The sequence below is a fragment of the Mytilus galloprovincialis genome, chromosome 3 (assembly GCF_965363235.1).
Source record: "Mytilus galloprovincialis chromosome 3, xbMytGall1.hap1.1, whole genome shotgun sequence".
Lineage (NCBI taxonomy): Eukaryota > Metazoa > Mollusca > Bivalvia > Mytilida > Mytilidae > Mytilus > Mytilus galloprovincialis.
In genome coordinates, this window is record NC_134840.1 from 20910912 (window position 1) to 20931703 (window position 20792).

At 32.2% G+C, this 20792-nt stretch overlaps 1 protein-coding gene across 4 annotated transcripts in view; it reads right to left on the bottom strand.

The window, feature by feature from the left end:
• Positions 1-20792, bottom strand: part of LOC143067393 (RNA-binding protein FXR1-like) — a 45944-nt gene that overhangs the window by 3545 nt on the left and 21607 nt on the right. For 2 of the 4 annotated variants that reach the window (XM_076240625.1, XM_076240624.1), the window contains exons 11-16: positions 5844-5930; positions 5047-5150; positions 4418-4530; positions 3628-3783; positions 2886-2933; positions 871-972 (exon numbers count right to left, since the gene is read on the bottom strand). In XM_076240625.1, coding sequence (XP_076096740.1) covers positions 871-972; positions 2886-2933; positions 3628-3783; positions 4418-4530; positions 5047-5150; positions 5844-5930 — 610 coding nt within the window. Of the gene's footprint in view, positions 1-870; positions 1017-2885; positions 2934-3627; positions 3784-4417; positions 4531-5046; positions 5151-5843; positions 5931-20792 lie in introns of all 4 variants that reach the window. The other 2 variants (XM_076240628.1, XM_076240627.1) reach the window with 2 other exon arrangements.

Here is a 20792-nt window from a genome sequence, read left to right on the forward strand (position 1 = left end):
AGACAGGGTATATACTGTGACATTCCTGGCTTAGAGTTTATATCCCCTGAGCCGAAGGCGAAGGGGATATAAGCCCTAAGCCGGGAATGTCACAGTATATACCCTTTCTGAGACCTGAATTACACATATATTACGGATTACCCCTGACTTAATGTTATTTTCCAGTGCAGGTATTTGTTGACAACACATATATATTGAAAAACCCAACCTGATATGTTCGGCATACGTGAAGGATTTTCTAATTTGCTGTGAACATAATTTTATCGTGTATGTAATGATTTATAATAACACTTTTAACATCAAATTAAAGTATTAAAAGTGTTAATTGCGTGATTTTGTATCAAAAATGTATTATTGACTGAAGCACGTCATTATTTTCCCTCTGTGAACCTCTGACAGTCTGATAGCTTATGACTACGTCACATAGTAACCGGTGTTATGATGACGTTTTTGAGGTTCCAATTGGGGATAAAAACGTCGTATATACCCCGGCAGTTTCCTGAATATATACTGACATCTCTGTGTTGTTATCCAATCAGAAACCTCGACACATTTGTAATCCGTAATATATACTATAATTCACCTATAACTAGTGGTTCCCCTTTAAATGACCTAATCACAAACTAATAAATGTAAATGAAGCTAAGTTGTAAAGCTAATAAACTGCATACCAAATATCATTAACCTACAACTACTTGTCCCCCTAACCATAAACTGATACATTGTTAAGGGACCGCCAGAAACAGCACACCTAAGTCCCCCATTTTTACTAACGTAAATATACACTCACCACATTTTTGAAAATAAGACAGCAAAGACAATAAGACATAAAAATAAATTACCTTTTTTGGCTTATTTATCATAACATACCTTGATCTTGACTAGTAACACTAGCATTATCTAATACTGTATCATCATCATCAGTTCTTCGTCGTCGAGAGTAATCTCTGTTTTCGTCTGTGTCGTAAGAAGCTTAAAATAAAATATTAAATAGTTTTCGTCTGTGTCGTAAGAACCTTAAAATAAAATATTAGATAGTTTTCGTCTGTGTCGTAAGAAGCTTAAAATAAAATATTAAATACTTTCTATAAAGATGCAAAAATTATGGATAAATTTTATAAACTTTTAAATGGACATTATAAATCAAAGGCTGATTAAGATTGAAGATATGATTATAAAGATAGAATTTAGAAAATAAGATTTCCCCAAAATTTCTTTTGTAACCTGACCACTGTTTTTGTAACCTAAACACCAAATTGCCACCATAAATTTGGCAAAGAATTCCTTTATGTTAAAAAGATATTTTTAGAGGAAAAGTGTTGAAGGCTTAACAAACAATTCTTCATTTAAAGCCAACTTAATAACTCCCAACTAAGAATATAATAAAATCAGTAATGAAAAGAAATTATAAAATTAATAATGAAAATAGAGTTAAGAAATGTTCATGCATTTTCATTCCAAAAAGTAACACACAACATTCACCAATACAAGTTATTGTTTTTCCTTGGTCCTTTTTGTGTGATGAAGAAATAGTTCACCAACATTTAAATTTACTTCAAGGCATTTAACTAACACCACACAGCATGAACGAAATACCGGACCATTTAAAGAGTTCTCGATGTTTGCCGAAAATTACCAGATACGGAGAAAAAATAAGGAGAGATTTGGAAACAGAAGCAACCACAGAAACATACAAAGAAGAAGCAGTCCATCACTGAAGATTTACATACCATACATAAGTACACAAAGTCAAAGAAATTCGGAATACCAGGCATTTTACTTAGAGAAAAAAGGAAGGAACCAGAACCAAGATGAACCACATAAACCACAAACCATATTTATAAAGAAAAGCTTCATCCACGGACATTTTATTAGCAAAGTTAATTTTTATGAACACATCTACCAAGATTTACAATTCCCAAAATTGCGGTGATCACACACTTCACCTTTTACTAACTCAATGGAAGCAGTACCTCCCTCGGAGCGAAGCCAGTTGAATTGGTACGGGATGGCCAATGGGGTGTTGTCCAATTTGGAAATGAACTGACATTTTATGAGCTACTTCCATCATTTCTACATTATTACCACTAGAAACTTCTATGAGGACCACTACACAGACGTGCAAGAATAGCAGATAACCACATCGTTAATAACTTTATTGACTAACTTTCTCTTTGAACTATACTAGATTCTTATTTTACTTTCACTTTCTATTTATATCTATAACGTCGCCATAACAACCTCTATTGTTAAGGCAAACCGCACAACCGCAAAATTTGTACTTCACTGTTTGATTTCATGTATAATATTGTCCTGAAGACGCCACGCTTGTTGGCGAAACATGTCGACCACAATAAATTAATCACCATGCGGTAATTGATGGGTGTTGTTGTCTTTAATTTCGTTTATTTGCTTTTATAGTGAAAGACAACTGTGAATACCGCGTGGTATCCACCCGCTACTACCCAACCGCACGATAACCACTTCTGGTGTTGGTTCACAATTTTTCAAGTTAACACTGGGATTATAAGTTCAAAATCTGATAAACCTCAAGGCCATTATCTCTTACTGTGTTAATGTACAAGCTTTCTTGGTGTCTAAATGATCAAGTCTGTATGTATTTTAGGCTAGGATAACTTTTAAATCCTTCTTTTCATTTGATATTGAAAATTGTGATATTATTTCCCCTCTTTGGGTGGTTGTGTAAGCAAGTTTAATGAAAACTGAATTGCTATAGTACTGAGAGACTATAGATTACCCTTAACCTTCGGTTTACCTTACTTTACCTTAACCTTTGTGTGATAATATACTTCATTCAAATAAAAACATGATAACATCTTTTTTTCCAATTTGTTGAAATAAAATGCTAGCAAAATAAAACGTACTTTCCGGTCCATAATGATATTGGTATGGTTGTCTTCTGTTGAATGGTTCTGTGATAAAACAAAATGTGTTATGTTACAAACTAATGCATAACAAAATGTCAAAATAAAATCAAAGCATGAAATATGATGTATGAATATTAATAATATTGATGGAACATGCATCATGCCATACGTAACATTTAACTTTGTTTCTGCAATGACAAATGGATATTGTTTCTTGTGTTGTTTTCTCTCTTGATCTTTTTAATACAAGTCTGGCAACTATCCATGAAGTACACAAAATATTTTTTTTAAAACAAGAAAGTGTCCCCATTACACGGATGCCCAATCCGCACTATCATTTTCTATGTTTAATGGACAGTGAAAGTGGGGGAAAATCTCTCATATGCCATTAAAATTAGAAAGATCATATCACAGGGAACATGTGTACTAAGTTTCAAGTTGATTGGACTTCAACTTCATCAAAAACAACCTCAACCAAAAACTTTACCCTAACAGAAAGACGAACGAACAAACAGGCGGATGGACGAACAGACCAGAAAACATAATGCCCATAAATGGGGCATTAAAATAAATTTTTCATCATTTAACTTTTTTCATTTTAGAAGGTGTCATGCTATGTATGTTTTCCTTATTCTGCATATTGTTTATTTGTAACACACACACACGATCACAAAACACAGGATTTTACATGCAGTGCATTAAGTTAATTCCAGGGATGGTTTCTATAACAGCATTATACCTGACATTCTATATGATGGATAAGCTCTCCCTCTCCCTCTACCACGTCCACGTTGTCTCCCTGAGAGAACACTATCTGTATTGTAACCTCTCTGTCGTTCCTCCTCAGCTACTTCTTCGGACCAGTCACCTATAGGACGGGATAAAGACTCGTCACCTGTTCAATAGAAAGTTCTTTTTAAATACTGCCCTGAATTATGTCCAAACTAACTTAATAAAACCAATTAATAACTGGATATTTACCTTATAAGTGAACTACAATATCTGAAAGGAACAAGATGTTCAGTTATTGTCGTTTGTTGATGTGGTTCATAAATGTTTCTCGTTTTTTATATAGATTAGACTGTAGACTTTCCTGTTCAAATGGTTTTACACTTGTCACTTTTGGACCCCTTATAGGCTGCTGTCAGGTGTGACCCAAAGCTCTGTTGTGAATGACATACTTAGACATATAATGGTGTACTTTTACAAATTGTGACTCATACCACATCTTCTAAAACTAAGGCTGATAGCTGTAGCAAAATATCCCTTACACTGCATAACGAGGAATTTAATTGTGTGTAAGTCATACTGTGTTTACATAATTACCATATTGACTTGACTGTCATTCTCTAAAAGAATTCCTGTAAAATTTCTTAGCAACTAAACAGAAGAATTTTATAATACATGCTTAATTAGGTCACATTCTTTAATTGACTACTATACAGAGAGTGAAAAACTATCAGTCAAGTCAATATAAAACCCCTCACTAATACTATTAATTTTTAGACAATTTGTTTTAAGTTGAATACCAGAATTCATTCCTCGTCTTTCATTAGCCCATCGTCTAGCTCCACGTCCTCTTCCTCGACCAGGTCCACCTCGTCTACCTCTTTCATCAGAGTAAGGGTCATTATTACTACTTCTAAAATTACAAAATAGACAGTTCTAAATTCAACTGAAACAATAAATTAAAATAGCTACAGGTAAAAAGAATGTACAAATATTTCTAAATTTAAATAACAATATAACAGAATCCAAAAGATCAAATAAAAATATGAGGAACCTACTTTTAATATAATATCTTTTTTTTTATTTCAGAAACATTAAACACTTAAAAGCGCTTCAGTCTAAATAACTAGTTTTGATCAAATGAATCAACTTCATATCTTCTACAACTGTATCATTCTACTTTCAAGAGTTTTACACAGCTTTTGATCAACAAAATTTAATCAACAATATGAAAATATAAATTTCTTTTGCTTTCTTTATTTGTCATATTGTTTTGAGGAAATCTACTAAGAACAGAAGAATCTTAAACCTTAAACCATTAATCAACATGTAAATGCTATATTTTCTTGATCAGGAATTTAATCTACAAGGTCAAAGCATTACCATACAAATACAATTATGTTTTGCTAAACTGTCAATAAAAGCCTACCTCCTTTCTCTTGGTGGTGGGAAGTAAGGCCCTGGTTGTGAAACAGATAAATTTCGTAACTGCTGGTCGATTTCTAACTTCTCTTGTCTTAACTTTTCTACTTCCTGATAGAAAAAGTTTAAACATAAATAATATGCTGAGAATATAAACACTACAAATGTTTGACTTTTCCTAATAAGCATTAGTACAACTCTTTTGTTTTGTTTAAGATAAATGATTAACTTGGCTTTAAAAATTTGCTTTACATATTTTTTAACAGTAGAAGACAAAAACAATCCTTAAATGTTGATCTATTTTCAAATCATTTAGTTGCAACTGATCATTTTTGTTTCAATATTATGTAGAGCTGTAACCAACATATTATGTTTTGAAATCTAAATTGATATTCAAGATGAGAAATCATCACCATGCTTATAATTAAATTTGTCAGACATGCATTTCCACATCTACTAATCAGTGGTGCTCCCAGTAAATCAACTCAGGTAAATGTAAGATAAAGTCAACCTGAAGCCAGCTGTTTCACAGGAGCTACATTGATTTCAATATCTTACAAATGTTCAAATAGCTGCATATATATTCCAATTGAACAGATCAGTTGGAAGAAAATAAGTTAACACAGACACAAGTTTTAGTTAAAATACTTTTTTTTTTTACTTGATTGTCTATTTTTTGAGAAATGGGTTATATCAAAATTACATGTATACATGTTGTACATGTACAATGTCATAATAGCAGAAACCATGATGTACAAGCATTTATAACCTACACAATTCTTTGTGCTATTTTTAATGACTCACCTTTAAATGATCTAGTTGATACTCTAATAAAATTTTAGCATTTCCTATGCTTTCCATTGTTCCAACAAACAAGAAAGGCACTTGTCCCTGAAAAGTAAGAATAAAATCAATAGGATTATGTTTTATAACTAAAAGGAGATAAAGAGAAAATCAAAACAAACATCATTAAATGGCAATAAATCTTTACAGCCGATGGAAATGAGTGTGTAGGCAAATGTAATATCTTTAGTTAGCTTGCTTGCTAGCTGAACAATGAAGTCATTATTAGGTAAGACATACTACCCTCCTTTCGAAGTAGCTTAGTCATACAGCGTACATATTGGTTATCTGTCGGACTAATCTACTTTTAAACTAATAATGTTTCAAGGTTCAGCTAGCAAGCAAGCTAACCAAAGATATTATCTTTCCTAACACACTCAATGCAATCGGCTGTAAACTAGTGTGATATATATTTTGACCATGGAAGTATTATATTGACAGGAACTCCAACAAGCGGACTTCAAACGTTTATAGTGTGATGCCGCAAAATCGTTAAGTATCTGTTAATTAACTCAACATGTCTTATGGATGCATGGGTTCCCATCAAATTTTTGGAATCTCGTGAATGATTGTAATTAGGCCAAAAAAAAATATATGTCTGTTTCCTGCTTCCAAGGCAAATAAATCAGGGTCGGTAGGTCGGGATTTTTTTTTTTTTTTTTTTTTATTTTTGCACTCCCTGTCAGATTTGCAGTCGGTTACATGTCATGTTTGGTTAGGGTCCTGTACCCCAAAATGATTTAATCCCTTTAAACGATTTTTTTCTGGATTTGAATAAAAAGATCTAGGGTCGGGGGGTTTGAGTCAGGGTCGGTCGGGAACAGGAAACAGACATATATTTTTTTTTGGCCTTACGGAACATACAGAAATAACCGAATGTGTACTTAATTGTCAAGGAAATGAATTTACCGACCATGTGAATGACAAATATGTCAGTTTTTACGGGTTTTGCTGCTTAAAAACAAATAAAAAGAAAAGAAACGAAATCCCCATGACTGTTTTCACCAAATAAAACTAGAGGCTATCAAGAGCCTGTGTCGCTCACCTTGGTCTATGTGCATATTTACAATAAACACAGATAAATTCATGACAAAATTGAGTTTTGGTGATGGTGATGTGTTTGTAGATCTTTCTTTACTGAATATTCTTGTTGCTACAATTATCTCTATCTATAATGAACTTGGCCCAGTAATTACAGTGGAAAATATTTCCTAAAAATTTACAAAAATTAACAAAAATTTATGAAAATTGTCAACAATTGACTATAAAGAGCAATAACTCCTTAAGGGGTCAATTGACAATTTTGGTCTTGTTGACTTATTTGTAGATCTTATTTTGCTGAACATTATTGCTGTTACAGTTTATCTCTATCTATAATAATATTCAAGATAACCAAAATCTGCAAAATTTCCTTAAAATTACTAATTCGGGGGCAGCAACCCAACAACAGGTTGTCTGATTTGTCTGAAAATTTCAGGGCAGATAGATCTTGACCTGATAATTAATTTTATCCCATGTCAGATTGCTCTAAATGCTTTGGTTTTTGAGTTATAAGCCAAAAACTGCATTTTACACCTATGTTCTATTTTTAGCCATGGCAGCCATCTTGGTTGGTTGGCGGGGTCACGCCACACATTTTTTAAACAATATACCCCAATGATGATTGTGGCCAAGTTTGGTTTAATTTGGCCCAGTAGTTTCAGAGGAGAAGATTTTTGTAAAAGATTACAAAAATTTACGAAAAATTGGTCAAAATTGACTATAAAGGGCAATAACTCCTTAAGGGGTCAACTGACCATATTAGTCATATTAACTTATTTGTAGATATTACTTTGCTGAACATTATTGCTGATTACATTTTATCTCTTTCTATAATAATATTCAAGATAATAACCAAAATCTGCAAAATTTCCTTCAAATTACTGATTTCGGGGCAGCAACCCAACAACCCAGTGTCCGATTCATTTGAAAGTTTCAGGGCAGATAGATTTTCACTTGATGAACGATTTTACTCCATGTCAGATTTGCTTTAAATGCTTTGGTTTCAGAGATATAAGTCAAAATCTACATTTCACCCCTATGTTCTATTTTTAGCCATGGCAGCCATCTTGGTTGGTTGGCCGGGTCACGCCACACATTTTTTAAACTAGCTACCCCAAAGATGATTGTGGCCAAGTTTGGATTAATTTGGGCCAGTAGTTTCAGAGGAGAAGATTTTTGTAATAGATTACTAAGATTTACGAAAAATGGTTAAAAATTGACTATAAAGGGCAATAACTCCTAAAGGGGTCAACTGACCATTTCGGTCACGCTGATTTATTTGTAAATCTTACTTTTTTGAACATTATTGCTGTTTACAGTTAATCTCTTTCTGTAATAATATTCAAGATAATAACCAACTAGAAGGTCCAAGGGACCCTGTGTCGCTCACCTGATATTTTTATTTACAATTGTTGCATGATAAACGCAACTGTTGTACTGTCGTTTAGATACTAAAAAGTGCATTTGAAACCTATGTTTTATTTCAGCCATGTGGGCAGGCAGGGTCATCATACACAGTGGTCCCTGGATATCCTTGTGGTGATTTAAACCAAGTTTGTTTAAATTCAACAGTTGTTTCAGGGGAGAATTTTTGTAGAATTTATCTAACAAGAAATGCAAAGTAATAAGAAAGTTGTGAAGTAGTTTTGTTGTTGCGCAACCCCCCCCCCCCCCCCCCACTTTGCCAAAAAAAACAAAAAGAAAAAAAATGACCTCCCCTGTAATGGCAGCCACCATGTAATTTTTTGAAGTCCGGGGAAAACAACAAAATACTCAATGAATATGTAATAGAAATACTTAAAAGATTGCAAATATCATAAACAAAACATCGTCTAGAGGTTTTAGTTAGTTCAAAGACATTTATAACGCAATTTTCAATCGTGGTATTGTGACATAGTTTCATCGCTTCATCGTTGATATTTTTGTTTACATGTTACGTCATACATGTACATTTCATTCATAAAGGTAACATTGAAATTGACACACAATTTACTGATATCATCATGGCAAGTCCTTCAAATACAACTATGGAAGATCTGAAAACCCTTATTTTGGCAGTAGACTCAAAAGTAAATAAATTTAATGAGAAATTAGATACAATTGAAAATAAATTTTCAAATCTAGTGCTGGAGGTAAAACAAGATGTAAAACAAGTTAAGTTAGAGGTCTCAGAAACAGGTCAAGCATTAAAAGAATTAAGGCAAGATCACGATGAGTTACAAAGAGGGGTTGAGGCTATGGAACTCAATGTGCAATCTCTAGAGGTAGAGAAGTTTGAGTCAATGAGGCAGAGTTTTGAGACTGACATGAAAAATTTAAAAGAGAAGCAGTTACTACTTGAAAAACATGACCGCAAATATAACGCTTTAGTGTATGGCATGCCTGAAAAGAGTGATGAAAACATCTGGAAAGTTATTGATGACCTAATGATTAATTATTTGAAAATGGAAAAACCTAAAGCAGAAAGTTTCCCATTTGCAAACGCTCATAGAATACCAGCTAGGCAGAATTCAGGAGAGAAAAAACGACCAAATCCCATAATAATTAGATTTATACATTATGCCGATAAAGAGCTATTCTTATCTCATGGGTCACATTTAGCCGGAAAGAATATTCGTATTGTAGACGATCTGCCTCCATGCATGAAGGAAGCCAGAAATGAACTTGCAAAAATTGCATACAAGATTAGGTCAGATGAAAAACTAAAAACACGCATTCGTCACTTAGGAGTCACTGTGATCCTTGAAACACGCACTAGCTCAAGAGACCAGTGGCATATTCGCAAGCAATTCCGTTGTTGCTAACTTGCATAGAACTTTTATATACTCCGTCACATACTGTTATCACTATTGATAAATTAATTGACTTTGCTTCAGATATTTATTTTTTTTGTCTCCAGTAAAATACATATACTATGCTTGCATATTTGTACATATATCTACCATTTCTGATGTATTTATTATTTCTTTTATACATTTTAGAATACTACAATGAGTGTAAGTATATGTGTGTTGAATTGTTCTTACATGTGCTTCTATGTGCTTTTAGTTTATGAGCTGGCATTTGTTAAAAATCATGCAAATGAGCAATGGATTCAATCCTAAAACTATAAACCTACATGTATCTCTCATTTAAATAATCTAAAATATAGAATATCTCGCTCAAATTACTTTTAAATAATATTTAAATATTCATGAATCAATGAAACAAAAACAAAAATTTGAAGAAAAAAAAATGAAAAGGGAATCAGTTCTCTTTTTCAGACAACTTTCTAAATATACATTTATATATTTATTTTTCATGTGGATATTTAACCACGGGCTGAAATTTTTAATGTCTTAATTGATAAATTAATCCTGAGAGAATAGTTATAGTTTAGGGTTGAACCCAAGTTGTACTTATGAACTACAGCCATTTTGTTTTATTTGCTTTAGGCTTGACATGCTTACTTTTGTAACGGTTTAAACATGTTTGCAATTGCTTGTGTTCATTTATATGAAAGTGCATGCTACTTTACGCTAAATTGGGCTTTTTTTGTGCTGCTTTGTTCAATTAGTTGGTTATTTATTTTGTTATTGTAGTACATTTTGTACAAGAAATTTGCATCCTCCTTATAAATGACCAACATACATGACATATAAAAAGAAAACATTTTAAAGTGTCAAAATATGTGTCCATTGTATGGTTATGAGACAAATGTCTTTCTTTGGACAATAGTGAAAAATTGAGAAAAAAAATAATACCCTAGAAATTACTAGAATAATTATATAACATTCAAAATAAGACTTTGATAATAGCCATAGAATTACTATACTGACTAAAACCTTGACTGAAACATACATGTTTGCAATCCTACAATTAAGGGGAGATAATATTTTGGATTATCTCTCTTTGATTGTTGAAATTTAGTTTGAGTGGGTATACATTTGTTAGTTTTTTTCTCCATTAACCCCTTTTTTTGGAAACAGGTAATCCCACATTTGTTTTTATTTATAAACAAAAATCAGAAAACATATCATAATATGACAATCATGATTGTTGTTACTCTTGCTTTTTTTATTTATTTCAATTCTTATGATGTTTGCACAATGTTTTATAAAGATTTATTTATGCATGAAAGTAGATTTATATACCAACTTGTTTATTCATATATAATATTACAGCTTTGTGTTTTCATTGACAGTTGTATGAGTCAAGGTGTAATTAAAGGAATGAAAATCATAAATGGAATGTTTATGCTTTATCTAAGCTATTTAAATGACTAAGGATTCATTAAAAATTTTCTCATACAACTGTCAAGGTTTAAATTCTAGAGAGAAACGGAGAGATGTGTTCGAATACTTGAAATCAAAGCTCTGTCATATTTACTGTCTGCAAGACACACACTTTACTGAAAAAGATGAATCATTTATTAGAAACCAATGGGGAGGAGAATGCATTTTTAATTCTTTTGCTTCAAATCAAAGAGGAGTTGCCATTTTATTTGTAAATAATCTTGAATATAAAATAAATAAGATAAAGAAAGATGATAATGGAAATTTTCTTGGTGTAGATATTACAATTGAAGGTAAAAATATAACACTTGTTAATTTATATGGACCAAATAATGACTCACCATCTTTTTATAATAAAGTTAATGAAATAATAGAAAACTTTAATTACCAACAAGTTATTCTGACAGGAGATTTTAACTTAGTTCAAAATCAGGCATTAGATACATATAACTATCTAAATATAAATAATCCAAGAGCAAGAGAAAAAATCTTTGAACTTATTGAAACTTATGATCTAATTGATCCCTTTCGAGAATACTACCCAGACAAGAAACGATTTACATGGAGAAAAGTTAATCCTCTGAAGCAAGCTAGGCTTGATTTTTTTCTTATATCTCGGAGTTTCTATCAAAATGTAAAAGAAGTAGAAATTCAAAACAGCTATAGATCTGACCATTCACCAATAGTTCTACATTTTAAAATAAGTGATTTCAATATTGGGAAGGGTTTGTGGAAATTTAATAATAGTTTATTATATGATATAGAATATGTTAAATCTGTTAAAGAAAAAATAAAACAAGTAAAAGATCAATATGCAACTTTAGTATACAATAGAGACTCACTAGACCAGATTGATTGCTTAGATATTCAATTTACAATAAATGATCAGCTGTTCTTAGAAACATTAATGACAGAAATTAGGGGTAAAACAATTTCCTTTGCATCATATAAAAAGAAAGAAAAAAATAAATTGGAAAATGCTTTAGTAAATGAAATTCAAAAATTAGAAGAAAATATACAAACAACAGAAGCTCTTGAAGATCTCAACCAAAAGAAATCTAAATTACAAATTTTAAGACAAGAAAAAATGCGTGGTCATTATGTTCGCTCAAAAATGCAATGGATAGAAGAAGGAGAAAGATCCTCAAAATATTTTCTCAACTTAGAAACTAAGAACTTTGTTAATAAAACAATTCCAAGACTAGTCAATAATGAAGGCTGTTTAATAAACAAACAAGAACATATTTTATTGGAAGCTAAAAACTTTTATAAAAATTTATATTCAAAGAAAGATACAATAAATAGTGTTGATCTCAATAAGGAAATTCCATTTTTAGACGTTCCCAAGTTAACAAATGAAATAAGGGATACCCTTGAGGGAAAAATCTCCTATTCAGAATTAACAGCTGCTATTAAAAGAATGAAAAGTAACAAAAGCCCAGGATCTGATGGATACACCAGTGAGTTTTTTAAATTCTTTTGGATAGATTTAGGTAAATTTGTTCTTAGATCAATCAACTATGGGTATAATATGGGTGAAATGTCAGTATCCCAAAAAAGAGGGATAATTACTTGTATACCAAAGGGAGATAAACCAAGACAATATATGAAAAACTGGCGACCAATAAGTCTTTTAAACACAATATATAAACTCGGGTCTAGCTGTATAGCAGAGCGTTTGAAGTCTATTTTATCACTTCTAATAAATAATGATCAAACAGGGTTCATTCCTGGAAGATACATTGGTGAAAATACTAGACTAATTTATGATATTTTATTGTATACAGAAGAACATGATATACCTGGTATTCTCCTCCTTATTGATTTTGAAAAGGCATTTGATTCAATTTCTTGGAGTTTTATTGAAAGTGTTTTAGACTTTTTTAATTTTGGACCTTCTATTAAACATTGGATCACTACTTTTTATACCAAAACTCAATCTGCAGTAACTCAAAATTGCCATCTCTCAGATTTTTTTGAGATTCAGAGGGGCTGTCGACAAGGGGATCCCCTATCACCTTATATATTTTTACTATGCGCAGAAATACTTGGTATACTTATACGAAATAATGACAAAGTTAAAGGAATCACTATAGATGACTCAGAGTATCTCATCTCACAATATGCAGATGATACCTCTCTTATACTTGATGGATCACCTGAATCTTTGGATGCATCTCTCCGTACTCTAGATAAATATGCAGAATTATCAGGTCTTAATATAAACTTAGACAAGACCAAGGTTGTTTGGATTGGGAAGAAAAAGTTTAGCCAAGAAACTATGTGTGTTAAGTGGGGATTGGAATGGGGTTCCAGCAGATTTACACTTCTTGGGATAAATTTCTCAGTGGATATTAGTGAAATTGAAAATTTAAACTATAACCCCAGGTTGAAAGAAATTGAAAACATTATAAAAACTTGGACTAATCAAATACTCTCACCAATTGGAAAAATAACAGTGATAAAAACACTTATAATATCAAAATTAAACCATCTATTCCTGTCCATACCTAGTCCAAATAGCACAAAGCTTAAACATTTTACTGAAAAAATATTTTCCTTTATTTGGGATAATAAACCAGATAAAGTCAATAGAGACACCTTATCCAAACCGCACTGTTTAGGAGGACTAAAAATGATTAATATTGAAAACTACATAAAAGGTCTTAAACTAACCTGGATAAGAAGAATAAATAGAAATAATTCAAAACTAGTAAAACTATTCCTCTTTTCAGAAAATCTGAATTTTTCGGAAATGCAATTTCTTGGTCCTTATAAAAAGTTGAATAATCCATTTTGGAAAGAAGTATTTGATGCTTGGCAAGATCTTCAAAATGTACAAAATAACTCTCAAATTAAAACATGCCCTTTATGGAAGAATGATGGAATAAAGATTGGTAACCATTCAGTATTATATAAAGATTGGACAAAAAAAGGGGTTTGGCTGATCAATGACTTGTTACAGGAAGATGGAAACTTTATGACTTTTGATCACTTTAATAATGTATACAATATTAAAACTAATTTTCTCACATATCAAGGCCTAATTTTGTCAATAAAAAAGTATTTAAAAGAATATCAAATATGTCCAAATGACTTAAAGAGAGAAAACGGTCCAGTTTTGCCCTCAGTATTAAAGGTTTTTTTTAAAATACCAGAAAGGTTCAAAAGATATGTATAATATTTTGAATGGTAAAAAGTCAAATCCTAAACAAAAATGTGAACAAAAATGGTCATTAATTCTCAATGCGAACTTCAATTGGAAAAATATCCATGTATTACCCTTTTATATTACAAAAAATTCAAAATTGCAGTGGTTTCAATACAGAATAATACATCGAATTTTAGGCACCAATGAACTTCTCCTTAAAATAAAAATTAAAGATACAAATATTTGTAGTTTTGGGTGCGGAGGGGTCGAAACAATAGAACATATATTCTGGACTTGTCCATATATATCAAAATTATGGGAAGACCTTGACTCCTGGATATTTGAGAAGACAGAAATAGAACTAACTTTAAATATTGATTTGGTTTTATTTGGTATTTTAACAAAAACCGATAAAAATGACATAAGAAACATAATACTTCTGTTAACAAAATTCTACATTTATAGAAGCAAATTAGCTATGGAACAAACCAATATAATAGCACTTAAAAATTATTTAAAGGAAAACTTATTAATAGAAAAAAATATATTCTATAAAAATAAATTACTCAGTAGGGCAGAAAACTGCTGGAACCCCTGGACTCCTTTATTATTATAAAAACAAAAACCAAATAGACTCCACATATAATGTATATATTTCATATCCAAACAACCTCTGTCTTAAAATCATTATCTGCAATGTATCAAACTAAAACTGCTGTGTCTATTAAATAATATATTATATATCTTCTTTTTAGTGTATATAACTATTATGCATACAAAAGTGTGTAACTTATTTTGTTTATGTGCAAATAAGAAAAAAAGAAATTTAATACTAAAAAACAATATATATATATATTTTTTCTAAACCTGTGCATTTGTTATACAGATAATTATGTTTGAAAATCTTAATAGTAAACTTCTTTCTTTTTGAAATTACTGACATGGTATATTTTTTTATTTTTTTCCAAATATTGAAAATTGAATGTATAATACTAACAAATACTAACAACTGTATAAATATGATGTTTACTAATGTTAACGAGGCCGGGATAAGGTACCGGTACTTGATGTTTTAAACTAACAAATGTACAGATTTCAATAAAATATGATAAATTTAAAAAAAAAAAAAAAACAAAAAGGTAATAAAAAATTATCATATAAGGGCAATCTATCCTATTAATGATTTCTGCAAAATTCAGTTGATTGTGCAAGGATTGTATAGCCAGCTGAGGTCGTTAAAAACTCTCTTTCTTTTGTTGTTGCAGATAGATCTTGACCTGATAAGCAATTTTACCACATGTCAGATTTGCTCTAAATGTTTTAGTTTTTGAGTGATAAGCCAAAAACTGCATTTTACCCCTATGTTCTATTTTTAGCCATGGCGGCCATCTTGATTGGTTGGCCGGGTCACCGGACACAATTTTTAAACTAGATACCCCAATGATGATTGTGGCCAAGTTTGGTTTAATTTGGTACATTAGTTTCAGAGGAGAAGATTTTTGTAAAAGATAATTAAGATTTACGAAAAATGGTTAAAAATTGACTATAAAGGGCAATAACTCCTAAAGGGGTCAACAGACCATTTTGGTCATGTTGACTTATTTGTAGATCTTACTTAGCTGAACATTTTTGCTGTTTACAGTTTATCTCTATCTATAATAATATTCAAGATAATAACCAAAAACAGCAAAATTTCCTTAAAATTACCAATCAGGGGCAGCAACCTATCAACGAATTGTCCAATTCATCTCAAAATTTCAGGGCAGATAGATCTTGACCTGATAAACAATTTTACTACATGTCAGATTTGCTCTAAATGCTTCGATTTTTGAATGATAAGCCAAAAACTGCGTTTTACCCCTATGTTCTATTTTCAGCCATGGCGGCCATCTTGGTTGGTTGGCCGGATCACCAAACACAATTTTTAAACTAGATACCCCAATGATGATTGTGGCCAAGTTTGGTTTAATATGGTCCAGTAGTTTCAGAGGAGAAGATTTTTGTAAAAGATAATTAAGATTTACGAAAAATGGTTAAAAATTGACTATAAAGGGCAATAACTTCTAAAGGGGTCAACAGACCATTTTGGTCATGTTGACTTATTTGTAGATCTTACTTTGTTGAACATTTTTGCTGTTCACAGTTTATCTCTATCTATAATAATATTCAAGATAATAACCAAAAACAGCAAAATTTTCTCAAAATTACCAATTCAGGGGCAGCAACCTATCAACGGGTTGTCCGATTCATCTGAAAATTTCAGGGCAGATAGATCTTGACCTGATAAACAATTTTACTACATGTCAGATTTGCTCTAAATGCTTCGATTTTTGAATGATAAGCCAAAAACTGCGTTTTACCCCTATGTTCTATTTTCAGCCATGGCGGCCATCTTGGTTGGTTGGCCGGATCACCAAACACAATTTTTAAACTAGATACCCCAATGATGATTGTGGCCAAGTTTGGTTTAATTTGGTCCAGTAGTTTCAGAGGAGAAGATTTTTGTAAAAGATAATTAAGATTTACGAAAAATGGTTAAAAATTGACTATAAAGGGCAATAACTCCTAAAGGGGTCAACAGACCATTTTGGTCATGTTGACTTATTTGTAGATCTTACTTAGCTGAACATTTTTGCTGTTTACAGTTTATCTCTATCTATAATAATATTCAAGATAATAACCAAAAACAGCAAAATTTCCTTAAAATTACCAATCAGGGGCAGCAACCTATCAACGAGTTGTCCAATTCATCTCAAAATTTCAGGGCAGATATATCTTGACCTGATAAACAATTTTACTACATGTCAGATTTGCTCTAAATGCTTCGATTTTTGAATGATAAGCCAAAAACTGCGTTTTACCCCTATGTTCTATTTTCAGCCATGGCGGCCATCTTGGTTGGTTGGCCGGATCACCAAACACAATTTTTAAACTAGATACCCCAATGATGATTGTGGCCAAGTTTGGTTTAATTTTGTCCAGTAGTTTCAGAGGAGAAGATTTTTGTAAAAGATAATTAAGATTTACGAAAAATGGTTAAAAATTGACTATAAAGGGCAATAACTCCTAAAGGGGTCAACAGACCATTTTGGTCATGTTGACTTATTTGTAGATCTTACTTAGCTGAACATTTTTGCTGTTTACAGTTTATCTCTATCTATAATAATATTCAAGATAATAACCAAAAACAGCAAAATTTCCTTAAAATTACCAATCAGGGGCAGCAACCTATCAACGAGTTGTCCAATTCATCTCAAAATTTCAGGGCAGATAGATCTTGACCTGATAAACAATTTTACTACATGTCAGATTTGCTCTAAATGCTTCGATTTTTGAATGATAAGCCAAAAACTGCGTTTTACCCCTATGTTCTATTTTCAGCCATGGCGGCCATCTTGGTTGGTTGGCCGGATCACCAAACACAATTTTTAAACTAGATACCCCAATGATGATTGTGGCCAAGTTTGGTTTAATTTGGTCCAGTAGTTTCAGAGGAGAAGATTTTTGTAAAAGATAATTAAGATTTACGAAAAATGGTTAAAAATTGACTATAAAGGGCAATAACTTCTAAAGGGGTCAACAGACCATTTTGGTCATGTTGACTTATTTGTAGATCTTACTTTGTTGAACATTTTTGCTGTTCACAGTTTATCTCTATCTATAATAATATTCAAGATAATAACCAAAAACAGCAAAATTTTCTCAAAATTACCAATTCAGGGGCAGCAACCTATCAACGGGTTGTCCGATTCATCTGAAAATTTCAGGGCAGATAGATCTTGACCTGATAAACAATTTTACTACATGTCAGATTTGCTCTAAATGCTTCGATTTTTGAATGATAAGCCAAAAACTGCGTTTTACCCCTATGTTCTATTTTCAGCCATGGCGGCCATCTTGGTTGGTTGGCCGGATCACCAAACACAATTTTTAAACTAGATACCCCAATGATGATTGTGGCCAAGTTTGGTTTAATTTGGTCCAGTAGTTTCAGAGGAGAAGATTTTTGTAAAAGATAATTAAGATTTACGAAAAATGGTTAAAAATTGACTATAAAGGGCAATAACTCCTAAAGGGGTCAACAGACCATTTTGGTCATGTTGACTTATTTGTAGATCTTACTTAGCTGAACATTTTTGCTGTTTACAGTTTATCTCTATCTATAATAATATTCAAGATAATAACCAAAAACAGCAAAATTTCCTTAAAATTACCAATCAGGGGCAGCAACCTATCAACGAGTTGTCCAATTCATCTCAAAATTTCAGGGCAGATATATCTTGACCTGATAAACAATTTTACTACATGTCAGATTTGCTCTAAATGCTTCGATTTTTGAATGATAAGCCAAAAACTGCGTTTTACCCCTATGTTCCATTTTCAGCCATGGCGGCCATCTTGGTTGGTTGGCCGGATCACCAAACACAATTTTTAAACTAGATACCCCAATGATGATTGTGGCCAAGTTTGGTTTAATTTGGTCCAGTAGTTTCAGAGGAGAAGATTTTTGTAAAAGATAATTAAGATTTACGAAAAATGGTTAAAAATTGACTATAAAGGGCAATAACTCCTAAAGGGGTCAACAGACCATTTTGGTCATGTTGACTTATTTGTAGATCTTACTTAGCTGAACATTTTTGCTGTTTACAGTTTATCTCTATCTATAATAATATTCAAGATAATAACCAAAAACAGCAAAATTTCCTTAAAATTACCAATCAGGGGCAGCAACCTATCAACGAGTTGTCCAATTCATCTCAAAATTTCAGGGCAGATAGATCTTGACCTGATAAACAATTTTACTACATGTCAGATTTGCTCTAAATGCTTCGATTTTTGAATGATAAGCCAAAAACTGCGTTTTACCCCTATGTTCTATTTTTAGCCATGGCGGCCATCTTGGTTGGTTGGCCGGATCACCAAACACAATTTTTAAACTAGATACCCCAATGATGATTGTGGCCAAGTTTGGTTTAATTTGGTCCAGTAGTTTCAGAGGAGAAGATTTTTGTAAAAGATAATTAAGATTTACGAAAAATGGTTAAAAATTGACTATAAAGGGCAATAACTTCTAAAGGGGTCAACAGACCATTTTGGTCATGTTGACTTATTTGTAGATCTTACTTTGTTGAACATTTTTGCTGTTCACAGTTTATCTCTATCTATAATAATATTCAAGATAATAACCAAAAACAGCAAAATTTTCTCAAAATTACCAATTCAGGGGCAGCAACCTATCAACGGGTTGTCCGATTCATCTGAAAATTTCAGGGCAGATATATCTTGACCTGATAAACAATTTTACCCCAAACTGCATTTTACCCCTATGTTCTATTTTTAGCCATGGCGGCCATCTTGGTTGGTTGGGCGGGTCACCGGACACAATTTTTAAACTAGATACCCAAATAATGATTGTGGCCAAGTTTGATTTAATTTGGTCCAGTAGTTTCAGAGGAGAAGATTTTTGTAAAAGTTAACGACGGACGACGACGACGACGACGGACGACGGACGACGGACGCCGGACGCCAAGTGATGAGAAAAGCTCACTTGGCCCTTCGGGCCAGGTGAGCTAAAAATGGTTAAAAATTGACTATAAAGGGCAATAACTCCTAAAGGGGTCAACTGACCATTTCGGTCATGTTGACTTATTTGTAAATCTTACTTTGATGAACATTATTGCTGTTTACAGTTTATCTTTATCTATAATAATATTCAAGATAATAACCAAAAACGGCAAAATTTCCTCAAAATTACCAATTCAGGGGCAGCAATCCAACAACAGGTTGACCGATTCATCTGAAAATTTCAGGGCAGATAGATCTTGACCTGATAAACATTTTTACTCCATGTCAGATTTCCTCTAAATGTTTTGGTTTTTGAGTTATAAGCCAAAAACTGCATTTTACCCCTATGTTCTATTTTTAGCCGTGGTGGCCATCTTGGTTGGTTGACCGGGTCACGCCACACATTTTTAAACTAGATACCCCAAAGATGATTGTGGCCAACTTTGGATTAATTTGGCCCATTAGTTTCAGAGAAGAAGAGTTTTGTAAAAGATTACTTAGATTTATGAAAAATGGTTAAAAATTGACTATAAAGGGCAATAACTCCTTAAGGGGTCAACTGACCATTTCGGTCATGTTGACTTATTTGTAAATCTAACTTTGCTGAACATTATTGCTGTTTACAGTTTATCTTTATCTATAATAATATTCAAGATAATAACCAAAAACGGCAAAATTTCCTCAAAATTACCAATTCAGGGGCAGCAATCCAACAACAGGTTGACCGATTCATCTGAAAATTTCAGGGCAGATAGATCTTGACCTGATAAACATTTTTACTCCATGTCAGATTTCCTCTAAATGTTTTGGTTTTTGAGTTATAAGCCAAAAACTGCATTTTACCCCTATGTTCTATTTTTAGCCGTGGCGGCCATCTTG